Source organism: Leucopleurus acutus (genome assembly GCF_964270905.1).
Source record: "Leucopleurus acutus genome assembly, chromosome: 15".
Classification (NCBI taxonomy): Eukaryota; Metazoa; Chordata; class Mammalia; order Artiodactyla; family Delphinidae; genus Leucopleurus; species Leucopleurus acutus.
The window spans coordinates 63,625,150-63,646,244 of record NC_139157.1 but is presented as its reverse complement, the minus strand read 5'-3'; the positions used below and the strand labels follow the sequence as shown (position 1 = coordinate 63,646,244).

At 33.0% G+C, this 21,095-nt stretch overlaps 1 protein-coding gene across 6 annotated transcripts in view; it reads right to left on the bottom strand.

The window, feature by feature from the left end:
• The window catches only part of EPHA7 (EPH receptor A7), a gene marked incomplete at its 3' end in the record, with an annotated part of 163,884 nt that overhangs the window by 104,768 nt on the left and 38,021 nt on the right, over positions 1-21,095 (bottom strand). For all 6 annotated transcript variants that reach the window (XM_082855902.1, XM_082855903.1, XM_082855904.1 and 3 more), the window contains exon 4: positions 396-551. In XM_082855902.1, the coding sequence (XP_082712028.1) occupies positions 396-551 (156 nt within the window). The remainder of the gene's footprint in view (positions 1-395; positions 552-21,095) is intronic.

Sequence of the window (21,095 nt, the reverse complement as noted above, 5' to 3'; positions counted from 1 at the left end):
ATGTCTGGAATTGGTTTTGGATTTGAGTCTCTCAAACATTCATTAACTGAAGCACCAAGATATAAGATTTGCCCTATTTAGTGATGGAAAATTATAATTCAGAAACCATTACTTTTTAATAACATTTCACAGCCATGCAAGACTCAAATAACTTTTACATTTTATTTATTACTCCTATTGAATACATGTGTAAAATATGATTAAAATGCATTTTGATCTGGCAGACATGAAAATTACACTGATGATGATGTAAGATGTATCTCTTTTATATTATTGTTTAGCCTCATGGGCTTGTGGAATGTACTCATAAATTTCAGGCCTATCTCAATGATGTCACAATACTACAAACAAATGGAAGGGATTTGAAAGTCCTTATTTTACAATCATGAACTTACTTGTGCATGCCACATACGGTGGGTCAGATGGAGCCCTGTAATACCCATCATCACAGTCACACCTTGAGGAGCCTTCTTTGTCAGAAAAACTGTGGGTTGGACAACGAGAGCATTGAAGATCTTGAGAGGAGGATTTGTAGAACCCACGGCCACAGGCTGGGAATGCAGAACAAAGTGAAAATAGAAACATGAGAACAAACAGACCTTCTTTAAATTTTAGTCATATTTAGCAAAGAATAAAATGTGAACTTTGGTTTCCAAATTTGCTATCACCAGACTCAGTAGAAACCTAGATTCCAATAAGAAATTTCTAACATATTCTTTTTATATCTGTTGTCATGTTTCCTGGGAACTAATTATAAACCATAAGTCTCTAATTATATGAAAAAAGAAGGGAAAAACATGCCCTTTATGGTAAAATTCTGTTTAGTGTATATCAATAACCCAATTGTATAATACTGTATTTTAAAACAAAATAATAAAAACCAAATGATACAGCAAACTTGCACCTGTAGTTGGCATCAGTCCAAAGTCTAGCGCCCAAAACTAAACACAAGCATAATTTATTTAGATAAAATCTCAGGAGAGTTAATTCAGGGGAACTTTGATTTCAGTAATAATTAACTTGCTTGTTGATTTGCATTAACACACTTCAAAGTTATGTTTTCTTAATCTAGTATAGCTATAAATTAAGTTTTTATGTGTGAATTTGGTTCATAGTGAAAAATATTAAACTAATTTTATTACCTGACTAGAAATAATAGTGATGTAAAAACTGTCATCTGAAAATGATAGAAATGTATTCCCCCTCACACCCTGCAATTTTCAGAAAACTTCAAGATATTTCAACCAATTTAAGCTCCAAGGCAGGCTGCTTTCCACGAAGCGAACTTCCTTGTTACTAAAAATAATGAAATCCTATGAATAGAAGAAACCTATTCTGCCAGAAATAAGGAGAAAGCCATCAACTACAAACAGGTGATAACTGTTTCTCCTCTGCTGGGAGAGGTTAAGATAGTCACACTAACACAGCAACTGCTCTCAGCAATGAATAGACATCTCTATCACCTTCCACTGAAGTTGCCCTAACTCACTTAGAGACTACTTGTTATTAAATCAAGTAACCTGGAACTATTTACTATCCCCAGACATTTTACATATTTATCTTCAACTAAAATTTAGCAAGTTCAATTTTCATTATCTCAACAATTTTTAAATTAATTGATGGTACTATACATTGAATATATTAAATAGATTCAATTTACCCTCCATCTTTATTAAATGAATATCTATTTAAGTTTTAGTGACCTTCAAATTTAATAGAAATTAATAAGTCATATCTACAAAGAAAAATAAGTGAATATTTAACATAAATTCAATTATAACTTTTAATGTATTAGATTCAAGTTTGTTTAATGTTCTCAACTTGAGCATTATTCAGGAGTGTAAGCACATTTTCACTCTTGGGTGGGAAAAACAATCCTATCTTATTAAGATAGTATATTCTCCAGAAAAGAGTCAAGTCATTCTGTGCTTTTGTTCACATGCTGAATATTTAACACATAATCTGGTACAACTGAGAACTCCAAATTATCTTTTAAGCTTCAAGAATATAAGGGTGTTTTATATGAACAAGACAGGTATTTTAGATAAGTTAGAAACTTAAAGATAGGTCATATTGTGATAGATAAGTTATAGAATTGTGAACAGAACTACTACCATCTCTTTGTAAATTATGATCCACTGCTGCCCTCAGAAGCCAGTCTGCCTTTAGTTGGCCTCCTCAATTCATACAAGAGGGAAGCACTCACAAACATATTAGGCAACAAAGCTTAAAGCATCTTCACATGTTCTTGTAGCAATTACTACAAATCTAAGACACAGAGAGAAAAACGACCTCGATTTTGAAATAATATGAAACAAAATAACACTTTAAAATGTTTCTAAAGATACAATCTTGCCACATAAAAGAATGGTTAACTAGTAGGATAAAGGATTTAGCATGGATTTCTCAGGCTGGAAATTCCTTTCTTTAAATATGCACTATATCTTGCCCCATGTATCACTTGTAATTCAGTAATCAGATAGAACATCCGTAACACAGAGAAGGCAATGCTTTACTCACAACCTGCAGCTTGATAACATTAAGGCCCAGAGAATTAACAAAGAAAAAGAGAGAGAGAGAGAGACAGAGAGAAGAGGTGTATGCTGAGAGTCTTTGCTGATATTATGGGTATTTACTCACTTTTTACAGGGAGAGGAGTTGGAGAGCAAGGAAATGGGGGAGGAATGGCAACACGATTTAACATCCACTAGGTAAGGCTTCCAAACTGTAGGCAGCAAACTACCTAGTGGAATCTCTCGCAATTCTCACCCTCCTGTTGCAAATAAGGGCTTCTAAGCAAAGGCTTACTTCCACTTTTCCCACAAATAAGTAGGTCCATTTCTTGCTCCACTTACATGATTTGTAGAATGTATAACAGTACCTAATGTAGAGAAATTTAAAACGCTTATCATTCAACTTTCAAATTTCATTAAATTCTGTTACCATTTTAGCAGATGGGAAAGCAGATTTGAAGCAAAATTAACCTGAGTTCTTCAAATAATTTTGTTTGTCTAGGCTAAAACTGGATTTAGAACACAGGACGGCTGAGACTCAACCATATGCTATTGCACCAGCCTTGACTGCTGAATGAGCCAAAGTCTGGCATCTGTTCAATGGGTCTCAAAGCTTTCGCAACCCCCAAAATGAATTTTCAATGGGCCCCTCTTGCCTTTTATTATACCCTTTGACTAATTTAAAGCTGTTACTTTAACTTAGAAAACGGTGAAATGATATCCTAGTACACCTTACAGAAGAGATATGAAATAGATCTCCTCAATTTCACCATGAATTTTGGCATTGTAGATGCCTGCAAAATGATGGAGTACATGTATGGCCATCATTAAATGATGAGAGAAGCAATCTCGAAAAAATGTGGTCATAAAAGTCTTAACATTTTTTCTTTGAAGTACTATTCTGTTTCAGTTCAGTTAATATTGAAAATAATAAGTGGTAACAAGAGAGTTTTCATTTAACATCTAAGGAAGCTATTAATTTAGATTTACTAAAAATAAGGGCAAAATCTTGGGAGCTATGGTGTGAAGAGTAAAGCCAAGAACACGAGAAGACATAACCTGTATCTCTCAGGACAGCAGTGAGCAATTGCGTAGTAAAATGTTTAGGAAGGAAATAACAGATGCTCATAAAATTAAAATTTTAGATGAGATATCTAGATGAAATAGCTTGAGTAAAATACTCAGTGAGAGAAACTGGGGTGAAGTGATATACCTGAGATTTAACCACTTAAGGAAGACTTCGATGAGCCCTCCAGCTGCTCCCGAAAGCCTACATGGAAATAAGGGCAATTTCTTCTCTCTATAAATGCAGCTGGTTTTCCAAAAAGGTACTAGTAAAAAATTTTTTCATGGTAAATGCCTTCTGAAACCTCAATCAAAGATAAATTCCCTTTATACATAATGATGAAGTATATAAGAATAACTTTCTAGGAATCGTGTAATAATAGCAGTTTTAAAACTTTTTTCTTCCTTTGCTTTATTTCTCAATTTGTTCAACAGCATTTGAACTTAAAGCAAACTTTAATTAATATACTGTATGCACTTATGGTAAAATTAGTTACAATAAGAAACATACCATTTTAATCTCCTGCCTTTCGATGACTTTGTTTTTTTAACTGAACATTGTTTTAAGGTAATATTTCACTGGACTGATGAAGACTGGGAATATGTATAAAATTTGTTTTCAATAATTACCTTTGTAAAAATAATATTTCACCAATGAGTTTAGTAACAGTATTTTTCAGTGTTACCACAAAGGCCTGGGACTGATTCTTTGGACTCTTTTTTTCTAGCCCTCAGGGCCTTAATGAATAAAATAACGTAAGTTCATTATCCTAGAGCTAAGAGCCATAATCTTGTCAGACTTCATACACGGAGCAAGTTTTCACTTAGCCAGTTGTTTAAATGGAAAAGCACCAGAGAAAAAGAAAATCTAGGAAGCACATGAAACTTCTTTTTACTGGACAGTAACAAGATTATCTACTGTGATATACCTACTAAATTATATTACAAAATATACTATATTCCAAGATCTGCTATATTGTTTACTGCAATGAAGTAACTGTAATATTATATTTGATTTCAACTATTTTTAAGTAAGAAGATTGTCTTATGTAACAAAATTGGTTCAAATAATATGTGGGATTTAAATTCTTAAAACACACATACACACACACACACACAAAGTGCAACAGGGTTTCCCATTTATAAGTAAATTACTTAAGAGCAACAAAATTCTGAACACAAAGATATTGAAATACATAAGAGAGTTGATACAAAAGCCTTGTATCCTGATTCTCAAACTCTCCTAACATTAGCATATTCCATAGCTGTCTTCAATGGATTTCAAGTGTTTAAGCAATGGGGTGCCAAGCCTTTGAGTATATACTTGCATGAGGAAGTCTGTGGAACAATCAGGGTACTGGTGTAACAACTCTGTGTTCTCAATGAACAATCCTAAAGGCCACTGTAAAATCCGCAGACATATTTCCACTCTTTAGGCTAAGCAGTTGGATGAAGTGGAATACCTCTTTTTTTTCTGATCAAGGGTGTAGATACTCACACTTACCCTGGTGCTTTAGGTTTATGACCTACAAGGGTAAGCTTGGGGGATATCCTATCTGATTATACTTCTAAGGACCTTCTCCCACAAACTGGTTATCCCAGAAAATCCACATACTTCTAGAATTTCTCTACAGCCAAGAAAGATTCCCTCAACCATAATGGGCACATTTTTTTAGAAATCTTAAACTCCATCTTTACTTTCAGACATAACTGACCCATCCTGAACATTAAGGCACTGAAACTCCATATCTTAGTGGGCTGTCCCCCATGACTGCACATGAAGGATGCTTTGAAAAGAGACTACTGTCTTGGCCCTATTAAAGATAACTGAGTCATTATTAAGGTTCGGATATATCTATATTTTAAAAGCTTTCCAGGTGTTTAGAATCATCATCCTGGAGGTTCTAGGTCTTTTCTTGGACTGTCAAAGTCTGTAAAGAACGCATGATAAAAGATATGTCCACCATAAAATTGATGAGGGAGATAAGATTAGATATTATTGAGAATTATAATAAGTTAGAATTTTAAAATAATCAACAAATTAAAATTTCTTAATAAGCCAATCAAAAAACAGGAAAAGAATCTGAATAGATATTTCTATATGGAACATATACAAATGGCCAATAAACACACAAAACGTTGCTCAAGATCATTAGTCATCAGGGAAATGAAACTCAAACCTACAATGATAAACCACTTATACCCAGTAGGAAGACTATTAAAAAAGACAGATAAAAGAAGTCTGATAAGAATATGGAGGAATTAGAACTCTCATACACTGCTGTTGGGAATGTAAAATGGTGCAGCCACTTTGAAAAAAACTGGCAAGTCCTCAAAAGTTTAAACATAGTTATCATGTTACCCAACAATTCCACTCCTCTGTATGTACCCAGGAGAAATGAAAACATTTACTGACACAAAAACTTGAACATAACTAAATGTTTATAACAGAATTATTCATAATAGCCCAAAGTGTAGAAACAACCAAAATGTCCATCAACTAATAAATGAATACACACGATGGAATACTATTCAGCAATCAAAAGAAGTTAAATTCTGATACATTCTGAAAACATTGTGCCATGTGAAAGAATCCAGTCACAAAAGATCACATACTATATACTTCTGTTTATATGAAATATCCGGGATAGGCAAATCTATAGAGACAGAAAGTAGATTAGTGCTTGCTAAGAGCTGGGGCAGTGAGAGGAATAGCAAGTGACTGTTAATGGGTGCAGGGTTTTTTTCTGGGGTGATGAAAATGTTCAAAAATTGATTGGTAGTGATGGTTGTACAACTCTATAACTATACTAACAAAACACTAGATTGTTAACTGTCATGGGTGAATTGTATAGTATGTGAATTTTACCTCAGTAAAGTTGTCATGTATAATAAAATCCATTGATGATGCAACTTCAAACTGAACATTTAAGCTAGCCAACATTAAGAAAAAATACCAAATTTTATCTGTCGAAAATATGTTAGTTTGCCTTTCTAACACATATGCTCTATATTCATCTATTTTTATAAAGCTACATTTAGGTGTAAAAAATTAACTATAAATTCCAAAACAGAGGAAAATATATAATCAATATATTCTTTTTACCCATTTCTAATTTTAGAGTTTTATAAATAACAATTTATCTTTTATCCAAGGACTAGCATTTTACTGGGTAATTTTATAACTTAAATAGATGCTTATCAATACCAAGTTATATGTAGGGGAGATAATATACAAAGTTAGTTTTCAGTCAGTATATGAATAGACCTTAACAACATTCTTATTTTTTACCTACATCACCTGTGCCAGACAAGGGCAGGTTTCCTTTCCCCCCCCCCAACTCCTCCTCCAAGGAGCTAACTGAATACAACTAGACTCAGCTTCCTCAGGTCTTACTCTGTTTCCAGACCTGTGATTTTAAGCACAATTAAACTTTTTCTGAAGGAATTATGTGTATGTGTCTGTGTGTAAAATATGAGGCTTTGCAGATGTTTCCGGCCACAGTTACACAGCTGCAAAGAGTTTATTAATTATGAACTATAAGTGGATTGTTCTGTAATTGAAACTTTCTAGGCTTTAATATTATTGTAGAATCTACACACATACATAGCTACGGATTCTAATGAATGCTGTTATTTTATTTATTGCAGATGGACAACTGACTTAATTTAGGCAAAGCTAGCCTGTTTCCATAGGAGCTTTCAAATATTTGTGTCATATTAATGTCTATGCTTCTGCATGCAAAGGGGAAAACACAGATTGCAGAAATAGTATTCCCATTGCTCAGAGTGCTGACCTCATCTGGAATGGACAGATCCAGAATCTGTATTTTAATCCTATTGACAGTTCCTCAGTGGGAATAATTAAAAAAGTCGGCCTGAAAGCCAGACCTCCTGTCATTGACATGTTATGATTGTTCACATTGAGAATGAACAGCGGGCAGGGAGGATAAAAACAACATGATGTAACGAGTATATTACAGTTTGTGAAGCACCATCCATGTTATCCCATAACTAACTTGTAAGAGTTTAGAAAAGAAATGATGCAGAAATATAAAGTTTGATAACAGGTGCTCAAGTGTTGAAAATAATTTTGGGATTTTTAAAACTAAAAAGAAAAACTAATTTGGGGCATTATAAATATATGTTATTTATTTGTGTTATTTAATTGAGTACTTCATGTTTTATGATACTATACAGTGGAAAAGAAACAGATGTAAAATAACAAGGATTCAGAAGTTTTATTTTCAGGATTTAGACTGTAAAAGGAAATAAAACAAAGCACTGTGGCAACAGTTTTTTCTTCTTTGTTAAATTATCAGTTTGAAATACGCTAGGAATTTTGCTGAAGTCTGGCATTTAAACACTCTCTACTGTACCAGAACCTCACCATAAGCCTGACCTCATTACCAAAATGATTAAAAGAGGAGAAAAATGTCAAGTTAGAATATTCAAAATCTTTTTTCCTCTTATTCTCAAAAGAGAACTGGATTTTAACTCAAAGAACTCTGTTCAAATCCACGCCACCACTTACTGGCATGCAATTTAGACAAAGCCTTTTCACATTCTCGGCTTCGATGTCCTTGTTTCCTTGTTATTAATTACTAAGAGCTAGAGACACTAGTTTTCTTTTTTATTTCAATTTTCAAATGGTTGTTTTAACAACACAGTAACTGGTTATCTAGCTGTTAAACTCTAGCACGATTGTTTTCGTTGAAATGATATCTGTAAAAACACGTATATTTCTATCACCATCACCACCCCAAAACGGTACATGCTAACTCACACCCACTTAGTCTTTCAGTGGTGCCTCAGCAAGAGTGTGAAAGACAGGTTCTGGAAGGGCCATCCTGTCTCTGCGTGCATCCCTGACTGGCAGTGGCAGGCACTGTGTCAAGGATTCCTCTGCTCAGCCATTCACCTCGATCTCTCCCTGTGCCATTGTTGCCAAACCCTGTGTGTGTTCTCAGAGATGTGAATATCCATTTTGGTTCATGCAGGTAAGGATCCAGAAATGGAATTTTTAATTATGTAAATTACTTAATAGTCAACTCCCATAAAAGGAAAGATTCAAAATGAAATCAGACCCTTCTGGATCTCATTCAATATTGTCCTCAAAGGTCTACTTCGAGATCAACCTACAGATAAAAAACATAAATTAACTATGAAGTCTCAGAATTTAGTAACCCCACTGGAAATGAACTAAAGTAACCTTAACCTTAATTCATGTCTATAGCAAAATAACATAATTATGGGGTTCCCATGGGTGAAAAACATTTAAATTAGGGGAAGCCAGCTAACCAAACTCGAATATTATATTATTTATTTGTGGTAACTAAAAAAATGTGACATTTATGACAGAGTATTATTTTATTCTACTAAAAGATTTCCTTGAGGGCATGTCATTATGAACAAGAGGATGCAGTAAGTTCTTAAACAGTAACTGGTGTTAGGAAGATTTCAGACGGGGGATACGATTTACTCTAGCATTTAGGCCACTGTGAAGTATATTTTCAAATATTTCCCTTATAGTTATTATAATAATATACTTTCTGTAATTTGTTTTTATTATTCATTCTTCTTATGCTAAATTATCCTCACAGTTTTGAAAACAGCAAGAAAGGTCAGATAATATAAGCTCTATATTCAAAACATAATATAAAATATACTAGTGAGAATTCCTGTTTTGAAAGATTAAGACTCTTGTTTTAACATAATCATATTAAAAACAACAGTTCTTAAAAGATAAAGTTTATATTCTGAATTACAGACATTGTTAATTTCATCATCTAAGGTCTCACTCCAACAATCTCAAAAAGACAATACAACTTGTCCTTTATATAAATTATGAATCTGACTTCCCTCCAGCATGTACCAGCTGTGTGACCTTTGTAAAATTGCTTAAGTTCTCTGAGCCTAGTTTTTCCATACCTAAAATAGAAAAACCTAATAAGACTACTTCCAAAGATTATTGTGAATTAAAGTGTATGATTCATGTGAAGAACTTAGCACAATATCTGGTGGAGAATAAGCACTCAATAAATAGTAAACTATTATGATTATTTCACAATGTCAATTTCCATGCAAAGTTTTGATCCCACTCTGGTTTCTACCCCTGATAAACACTAAGCTACTTCCCCATTACCAGAGGTGTATGCAAATAAGAAACACAAATTAATTATTAGGCAAATATGGCCGTATTATGCATTCATTCTCTGACTAAGTAATTATTGTTTGCCAACTCTTTGCATTGTGCCAGGCAATAGACCAAAGCTATAACTGCTGAAAGACAAATATGATGATCTCTCAATACTATATTACCTTTCGACCTAGCATCAAACCGTATGGATAATTATGTGCTTAAGCTAATTAAATTTATGATTTTTCATAAGAAATTACTTACATAAATTATAAATATTGTACCTTAATTTGTATCTTTTACAATGCACTTAATTATCTCCTATTTCAGTGTTGAACATAGACTCAGAAGTCACCTTTCCTGCCAAAGCTGTAGCATTTCATCAATGTGAAGTGAAAAAACTACTCAGTGTAGGTAGACATGCAGGAAATGTGTGTAGGTACATATTATTGACCAATTATATTTAAACTGGAGAGCTATTTGTGGCAGTTATTGGCTTGTTTTTCAATGAGGCTAATAGTGGATCTGGCAATATCAGAATACTCTGTAAGGGCAGGTTATTTCAAGTTCAAAAGGCTTCAGCTGGACAAGAAATATGTATATAAATAAAAATGTTGGAGATTTTGTTATATTTAATAAAGTGAACATTTTTAGTTAAATTCAAAGAATTAAAATCAGATTACTTTGTGGCTCATCAATAATTGGTTTTCTCCTACAATCTATTTAAAGCTACATATATGTAGAAAAAGTCTGCAAGATCCACAGCCCAAAAGAAAAGAATTAATTTCATCTTAATTTCTTAAAATAAAGGGCAGACCTTTCATTTTAAGCGGTCTAAGATATGGGCTTTTCACCACCAGTTTTCTGCAATCATTTCAAAAATGATTAAAACAAAATCTTTCTAGCTATTTTGTGGAGACTCTTTTTTTCTTATTTAGTCAGTTATAAAATATGGATCAATACTAAGTCTTGTGAAGCAAATTACCCTAAAGCAGTTGAAGGCAGTTTGAACATGTGGGGAAATAAATAATCATTTCTGTTATGTTAGAGGAAAATTTTCTGAAGATCATAAAGAAATCAGTTTACCCGGAAGGAGGACATCTTAAAAAGATGCATCAGGACAATGAGGAGATTCACTCAATCCTTAATTCTCAGAAATAAAAGAAAGTAACAGGCAGAATAAGTCCTTACAACAAATGATGTTGTTGAGCTCAATCATTTTTTCAAAACAGACATACACACACACACAAAGTGAATAGATACATACATATACATATATGTGAGATAAACAGAATTGTTAGATAAACAGAATGGTTAGAGAGAAACAAAATAGTAAGAATTCTCTAACTGGATACTCATACTTTCCACTTCTTAATAATAGAAAACCAGTTAGTTGTTAATTTTTATCTCCACACCAAGCCAATAATCTGACATAGTTCTATCATATCCTATCTACTTTGCAGCCACAGTATTTTGCAAAAAGACAATCTTGGTACTAACAGAATATTATTTAATATGTTTCTTAATAAAGTCTTTAGCTTTAGAAAAAGCTGTGTTACACATGTAAAAAGACATCTTAACTAGTTTAGTTCCTTTTTTTTAAGAATAACTGACTCATCCTTTGTGAATCAATCAATCAGAAGCTTAACTCCTACGTAGAAGGCAGTACAAACTGGTCACGATTGTGGCATTAACACTGCCATAATTATTTCTTCATGTGTGTCTCCTCCAGCCCACTGTGAGCACCTGAAGGACAGGGATTATGATATTATCCATGGATCCCAAAACCACAGCACAATGTCTAGCATACAGCAGGAGGTTAACCTACATTTATTGAATGAAAGAACATTTATTCATCCTACAGCAGTATGCACCTGGTAATAGCCATCCCACTTACCAAAGGTTAATTCACTGACACCACTTAGTAAATTTTTCATAGTAATCAGATCAATGGAAATGACGTGGTACGTTCTTAGTAGAATGTGGTACAGTACTGACAGTTAAAGGAGAGACAGTTCAGGAGCTCAGACTCCTAAGGAGTTCCCTGTTTTGCTGTACAGGGAAATAACTGCACAGCCATGTTTAGATTAACGCTCTAGATGATTTCTAAAATGATTCTATGAGAATCCTTAACATAGTAATATGAATAAGTGTATGAATGAGATGTAAAATATTTTATGAGTATAATTGAGAACATTTTCTTTGAACATGGGAGAAGGAAGGTCCAAGAAAGAGAAACTACTAAGTAGTGAATTATAAATCATAACAAAACTTTCAGTGTAGGGCTCTTTTCCAAGACAAAAATCTAAATAATAATAGTCCTCCTCATATTCCTAAACAAGACCATTTTTCTTTAAATACATGATCTATCCAAACTCAAAACCAAGAATATTCTAGTTTTAGGTAATCTAGAATTGCCATATTCTAGAGAGTACAGAAATGCTTTCATTTCTGTTAGTAATTTGGAACTAGACAGGCCACCTTTTAAATAAATTCTTGTAATTAACATTTCTATTGGAAAACACAGAAATATTACTGATATTTCTTACATTATGAAAAATGATTTCAATTTATTTCTAACTGGCTCTCTTTTAAATTTTAAAAACAATTACTGTAGAGTAAACAAAAGAACTACTTTAAATACAATGGGCTATTACATCTTTTGTTTCCTTTTATTATGATCACAAACACACACATATATCCACACACCCTTCTGTACATTTGTATTATTCCATTCAGTTTCATATGTCTCAAATTAATTTGTTTTGCCTATGACCTATGGGAGGAGGGGCATGACAAAACTAAGGGTTAAAGCCTGTTTATATGCACATATAATATCTCTGTTTTCAAGTCAAAACTTAAATTTAACAGAAAAACTGGATAAAAACATAAAGTACCTTAACATTAATGGTGATCTCAGGAAATGTAATGTCAACACTACAAAGTATCAAACTCAACACATATACGCCCACATATGTCAATCTGAAATAACTGAGAAATTCAGAAGTGAAATACTGCTTTCTCACAGAAAAGGATAATAATGTAAATGAAAAATCTGTTGAAAGTTCTTACAAAGAAAAGAATAAAAAAGAATATAACGCTTGATTCTATTGCTATACTAATGCCATTATAATATAATATTTTATACAGAGAGCTTATAATCCATTAAATCTTCCTAATTAATTAGAATCAAATCATCTCAAAACCTACAAAAAGGTTTGGAAGTTTCAATTTATGCTAATCAGAAGACAGAAAATAAGGAAGAAAAAACATCAGTTCAAAGATTACATCCAAGACAAATGGTAAAGAACATACAAAAGAAAAGCACATGACATTGTGAAGACACACTGTCACAGATGGAAACCAGGTGGAATAGATCAGACAATATTTTTAGAATAGACTTTTTTTTCAATATTTAAGTTGAATTACCTTTTGGGTAAATGTTCAACAAAAGACCGATAAGAATAGTAGTTGTATGTATGTTTAAATAAACAGAATATCTAAAAGCTAAGGTGTTATTGACTCAGTCCTATGTAATTTAGGGATAATCAAGTACTGTATAAGAATTTATGACATAAAAATCTTTGTGAGTAGATGTATGCCAATGGAAAAACGAGGTATCTGATGGTTGAAAATTTTCATGTGCTTCTATTTCATGTCACCATAATGAACATAAAACCTATGGCATGATTAGACCAAGGGTGATCCTTGCCAAATGCCAAAAATTATAAGAGGAAGTCCAAACCTTGTAAGAATAGGACTATTCCTTTTGCAATTTTTGAAGATGGTTATTTTATAGTTTAAATTAGTAGTCCTTTAAGTAAGGGGCTAAAAGGTTAAGCTTTTCAAGCTGCAGATGTTAAAGGATAACGTCTGGCCACAGTGCCAATAAAGTTCTAGGATTTTCCCAAAATGAAATTCTTCTCTTACCATACAAATAGACAGTATTGAGTGCTATAAAATATCTTGCAAAATTAGAATTTGGAGGAAACAGTTTTTTTATTAAGAGAAGGTACATTGCTCTTTACCTGTTATCTTTATTGTATCTCTGCTTTACAAATTTTCCATTTAAGTTATATCCCCAAATGGAATGCAGTTTGTCCAAACTTCTAAATAGTTTTCTGTTGTTCATGAAAAGTGTTGAATACCTAACTGCAAAGTACTATGCTTGTAGTTCTAACAACTTGAGTGCTATTTAATATGGTTATTTATACATTCTATTTTTTTACATGTAATTATGATAGTTGAGTAAGTTCATATGTTGGCATTGTCTTAATATCTGTATCACAAATTTATTAATTTTTATTAAATTAATTCTTTGATTACTCTGAAATAAAGTTATATTTCCAAAGGGAATAGAGAATTCTCAAAATATACTACTCTTTTCTAAATTTTAGTATACAGACTTATAATTTAGAGTGTGCTGTTTCTTAAAAGAATTGTCAAAATAGCTGTCTAGATTAGGGTTTATATATTTGTTTCCATTCAAATATTTAGTTGTGATACATAATAATAAAATGAACAATATCTATGTATTTTGACATAGTCAATAAGTACTTATAATAATTTATATTCAAAATGAAATAGCAGACATATTTTCTCTATATATCATATTTAATTTTATTAATATAATCCAAAAATTCTACTTTGTTGCTTAAATATCAAAAATAACAAATTTAACAGAAAATTCTAAAAGCAATAATCCTTAGCTTTTCTTAAAATCCAGATGCTCCATATTAGATTTTTAAGAATTTGGTGAAGTGGAAAACAGATTTGTATCAAGTAGAAAACAGAAGCCCTAACTTTTTGGAAATGCTGAATCCTACAGTTAAATTTCTTCAATCAATACTTTAGTAGGACAGGAAACCTTGTATGCAGTAAAGTACTTTAAAATCATATTTCTTTTATTCAATATAATTTGTGGAAATACTATGGAATAGTTTTTCAATCATGCCAACAATTAATCAAGGATACTTGATTCTTGATTCTCTGGAATCTGATATAACACTGATTTGTCAGCTGTTTACCACCACATAGCATTATCCCACAGTGTTACGGAGATAATTTAATTAGTGAGCCTGAATGACAGTATCAAAATTAGAGGTATTTTTAGCTCTCAGTATTCGCCAACGTCTCCAAAGTCATTTCTCTAGAATGATAAAGGGTTATGCTATATCTGTTATTCTCCCTTTTCTTCTGGTGCAGTCCCTTCTGAAGAATCACGAGCTTAACATAAGCACATCATTTACTATGGATTAATATACTGTTGTGTGTGGTTTTACAAAAGATAAAAAAAGTTACTACAAATCTCATTTTACATATTAGACTAACATATGAAGGAATAAATCCTTTTACAGCACACCTCAGTGTTTCATAAGTACTCCTATTATTAACTTTCAGAGAGAAACAGCATAACAATAAATAAAGAAGATTTTATCAAATATCAGAAGAAATAATAAATAGTAGACTACTGAATTCCCAACCAACAGAAAGCACTAAAATAACATGGAGTCTCACAAAAGGTATTAAAATAGAGCACTATTTTTTTCTTAGATTCACGCTCATATTTAGAGATATTTATACTACGGAGTAAGCTCTGTGGTGCTGAACTCCTAAAGGAGATTCATTACAAATATATTTGCTGAAATTTCAACCCACACCTCGTTAGTGAAGCCATATTTGACCTCTGGTTTAGACAACTGAGCCCCTCCTCTCTCTTACCCTTCCTAAAATTAAGCACTGTAGATTCAATCTCTATCTTTTATCTATCTATCTATCTATCTACCTACCTATCTCATGCTGGGTATTATTATACCATCACCACAATCTTACAAGATAGTTATCATATTCTTCCAAATAAATGTAACAGTGTTAACTTTATTTCCTTTACATTTCACAGCAGTTTGGTCCTTTGAAATTTTCCTTCTGAGCGTCATGCCTCACTAAGCAAGTCTCTAATACCACCCAGGATGTTGCTGTTTTATGTATATTTATGTAGATTGTAATTTTCTTTGCCAAAATAGAAAATATTTGTATATGTGAATGTGTATTGATGGATAAGGAAAAGTTTATAGAACAGTAGAAGGCAGTCTTTAAAAATGCAGGCTATGGAGACAAACACCTTGAGTTCAAACCCGAGGTTCAAACGCTAGACCTACCACTAGACCACTGAATAGAAAACTGCCTAGGAATAGTAATAGATTTTTCCTAATATGAATGCTGTATGGGCTAAATTAAAGAACTTATAACAATATCTAGTACATACTCAGTACTCTATACATGTCAGTTAATATAATTATCATCATTATGTTAACATAGTAAAGACAACTGTCTTTTTTTAATTAAGATAATTTTGCTTCCACTAAAACATATAAAAACTTTTGGAATATTCTCCAACATTTTTGCAAACTATCTGTTTAACTGCATCACTATATAAATCCAGTAGCTTAATGTGTGAAAGTTTCAACTTAGCAATTCTTTTAATAGTTTCAACAACTAAAGAAATCAGGTATATTAGATTCTTTAAAATGACATTATTCTAAAAAATTCTTCATTTGAAAATTAACCTATTTCCCCTTCTGTCTGTTTTGGTCTAGATAAACTTACTTTGTTTAGTATGTTATTTAGGTGGAGATACAACTCTATACTATACTCTACAATGAAAGGAAATATACCAAACACACAGTTCAATCTGTGTAACTTGCCATGTAATACCAAAAGAAAACAACATAAGACAGACTGATAAAAACTGAGATTTGAAAGGTTCTGCTATCTCATAGGCAGCTACATAGAAGCAACATTCATTGTAAAAAAAGAGAAAGAGAAGGAAAGGGGAACGTAATGAAAAAACAGATTGCTATAATCATACAACTTATTTTTCAGGTCAGTTCAAGGGGTTTCTTTGCTACCGTTAACAGTGATGTAAGTTATCAATATACAACTTGATATCAGTCTGCTTTCCACCCACATCTGCCAATGTTTTTCTAAAACTGAGAAAAATGAAAGCTACCATTCTCTTCCTTCATGACTACAAAACGAAAAAAAAACACAGTGTTTTAGAACTTCTGTTGTTCATTCTCTTAGCCCATATGCCCAATAGAACCTTCATTATAAGAGATTTGTGATCTATGGATATAGGGCAAGTTGGGGAGAAGGAGGTGGGGTCTCCTCATAATTAACAACAAGTCTGATGATAACAAGGCAAAGAGAGAGAGGACACACTCCAGAAAGCAGGCAGGAGCAGTAATCAAGTAACAAACTGTGGTTTCATTTTCACATAATAACACAACACTGGTAGTCTGCAGCCAAACAACTGACATGAGATCTTTGAGAAAACACAACCTATCATGATGTATGAGAACAGAAGGCCTAAGATGTTTTTCTCACCTGTAGGAACATATGTGGCTGATTTTCTGGAAAATCGTGTCCTTCCATTATAAGATAAAATGAAAGATTCAGGCAGACTCATACATTCTCTCCTTCCATCTTTGAGGCAGATGCTCAAAACACAAATTAATTATCCTTCCCTTTCTTATGTTCCCATCCTTTATTCCTTAGACGTCTTTGCTTTCTGAGAAAAGTAGCCCAGAGTCCTCACCACTTCTACATTCCTAGCAATACCTGAGAGTAGTGACATCAGTCCTTTGCATTTTGCTAATAATCACCAAATAAATGTCTGGAAATAATTTACTTGGGAATTACAAGGCTCCAGTATATTACCAAGTTTTCCTATCTATGGCATAGGGATGTAATTTTTAATTCTCCAGTGCAATACTTCTCAAGTGGGGGGAATTTGCCCCCGGGGAACATTTCACAACGTCTGCAGATATTTTTTTATTATAACTATAAGGGGGTGGTGATGTTACTGGCATCTAGTAGGCAGGCATCAGAGATGTTGCTAAATCTCCTACAGGGCTCTCCAAAACAGAGGATTATCTGGCACAAAACATCAATAGTGTTGCTGTTGAGAAACCTTGCTTTACTACAAACAGGTATCTGTCAGTTTCACTCTGAGTCCTAGGCATCTCCGTGTTAACGAAGCTCTGTCCTAACTAGGCAAAATAAAGAAAGGATCATGGCTAGATTTTTTTTTCATATTTATACAAAAACAGAACATAATTTTGTTACAAACGTTAGTTTTATCTTTCACAAACTTAATTTTTCTTCAAAGTTCTCCAGCTACAGCTCTAGATGATTTGCTTAGAAATTAACCTCATTTGAAACTTCTGTTAAAAAAAGTTTTTAAAAAACTAAAAAAAGGGCTGTATAGATTGCAGTTGACAGAACTATTGTTATTACCACTATTTATCTCTTCGATCATATCAGTGCCCCCTATTTCAAATTTCCAGCTACATATAAGTGTCTCCACTTATAAAGCCTACCCAAACCTAAAATTCAAAAGGGAAAAAAAATAAAACAAAACAAACCCTGAACTTGTCATTCCTTCAGTAGCAGGAAACTTGGAGTTTCTACTTTCTGCTACTTCTCTTATCAAGTTAACTCCTGTCTGCTATTCTTTCGACACTCTGATCACAGCAACACTGTGTCAAATGTTTATCACGGTACATCTTGTTTACTGCACTATCTTGCTGTGTAGCCATTCACTTATTCATTCATTCAACAAATATTTTCAATACTTCTTATGTACTGTTTATGCGAAGAACAGTAGACATTGTGGGAAGAAAGACAGACAAATCCCTGCCCTCACAGAGCTCTCAGTCCAGCAGAAGACCAATAATTAAAGAAGCAATTCTCCCAACTCATGATGTGTTCAGAAAGGGGATCACTGTAGGAACACAGATAAGTGACAGTTCTTCTGGTATAACTGAAACCTGCAGACTCAGGAAGAAATATTCAAAGGAGCGTGGAAAGAGATTATTCACAAGGAAAGAAAGAGCAGAGAGGGAAAAGATGATGGCGCATTTGAGGCAATGACAGGTCAATGGGCTGAAACGTAGAATACAAGCGGAAGAGAAGCAAGAGATGAAGCTGGAAAAAAAGAAGCAGGGGTAAAAGTTAAGAATTATTATTTTATTCTAAGAGAAAGAGAAAGCCATTGAAGAATTTTAAGAAGAGAGTGCTCTGTCAAGGCTCGCACTTAGAAAGATCACTCTAACTACAGTGGATTAGCAGGAGGCATAAAAACAGAACAGAGAGAAGGCTGCTGCAGTAAAACAGGTGAAAGGTAATGGTGGCCTGTAAGAGGATGCACGAGTTTGTTTATAGAGAGCTGGGCATTCAGTAGACCTTTGGGAGGTAGAATCAAGAGATTTTTACTAGATAGTCCCCATTCTCTACACTTACACTTTCCAACTGTCTAGCACATGCCAGCAGATTCAATATTAAAATGTTGGTAATTAAAATGCAATTTGATTTATAAGAGGTAAAAGGGTCCTCACGACATCGTATGAAATAAGTAGGTAAGCAAATCTCCCTCATTGGACAGGAGATGAAAGTGAAGGCTCAGAGACATTAAGTAACATGCAAATTTATAATGTTACTAAAGAGTAAAAGTGGGCTTAGAACACAGCCATCAGTTTCTGAATCCAGTTCTGTTTCTAGTAGAGTGTTTTTCCTGGATCTAGACCTCTGCCAAAGTCGTGTGCTGCTTGGTGTATACTACTCATTCTGGCATATGATTACTGTCAAGTATAATTTTCTAATCATTTCATTAGTGTATATGTATATTCACTAACCATTACAAACAGAAATGAAAATAAGAGCATAAACTCTTATTATATTGAATACAATTGGATGAATAAAATCATAAATAGACATCTATATTAATATAAGTAATATGGGAAGACGATAACTATTACCATTGTCCAGGCTAAAATTATGTTTCACATGGGTTGGCTGGCATGATTAGAACATAAATATTTAATGAATTATAAAAATCAAATTTTCCTTCATTCAAGTTCACTCTAAACGCACATTAACTCCGGAGAAGCAAAAAACGTTGAATTGCCTCTTTCTCCAAAACATGATTTTTCTTTCCATTTAGTTGCATTTGACAAGTAATCCTATAAGATGCTCTACATTTTCAGCCCTAAATTTAACTCCAAAAACTATAATTAGTCAATTTCTATCATGAAATATGAAGACTTGAGTCATAGTTTAATAACTTAATGTTAGGGCATTATAATTACTTTTCTTAGTGGATATAACTACCAGTTACACATATATAAATTTTACTTTGGATATGGTAGGCAATAATAGCCTTATATTTTAAAAAATCTAAAAGATAAAAGAATACATTTTAAAAAGTGATTATTTTAGAAACATATAAAATGTGTGAAAAGGAGGAAGTCAAACACTTTATATGGAAGGTGACTATATTATTTATCATCCAATCCAGGACCTTTTCAAGAGTGAAAAGGGAGCTATTAATAACAACAGAATGAGTGTCACCTTAATCACTAGAATGAGATGACAACAAAGGGAAATGGCCTTTCTAAGAGTTCCTGAAATTACAATGATGAGACGCTCAGTAAAATTCACTTTTGTATTCAACTAAAATAACTAAATAACCTAGACTTACTTCAAGGTTCTGAAACCTGGAGATTCTGGAAATTATAACCGTCAGCTCCTCTACCAATATTTTTTATTTTATATATTTTTAAAGAAATTCTATGTTTTATTTTTTTTAATTTTATTTTATATTTACCAATATTTTTAGAAGTGAGTTAGAATCAATATATTTCACAATAACAACCTGCTCAAAACTGAGTTTAAAACTGTAAGAAGTTTTTGTTGCTGTTCATGTTTAACCTTCCTGCACACTAACTACAGCACCCTTGTTTAGTGCTAAGAACCTGAATATCTTGCCACAGTTGCCAAACAGATTTCAATCTTCAATAACAGTTTTAAAATCTATTATCATTTCCACTTAAGTCTTTTCAATCTATAAGAACAGTAGCCAATTAAGTTTGAAAGGCGAAGCTTGGTTGCCAAACTAATCAAACCCTATTATACCTTCTCATAATTCTTGCACTTCAGTTCCAAACTGTCACAGGACAAAGCAAATATTTTGGTAGGAGCAAAGAAAAATACTTTAACTCGAACTATTAAGGTGTGAGCTATGAACAATAACCACTTACAATATATAATACAAAAGCAATATGCTACCACAAAAGCATTCCTCCACAGATACTAGACATTTTAATCCATCTCTGCAAAGAACAGGAGGTATTAAAGAGTTGAAACAGAAACTGAATTTTTAAAGATGGCTGGAGAAAGAAATATCCATTAGTAAGCAGCATTCTCACTGGGATTGCATTTCTTGAATATTCTCCGTCAAGGAGATTAGAATATCAGTTTTTACACTTTAGTCCGGGAAAGTGATAGTCTGAAATTAGAGCTGCTAAAAACAGGTAGGT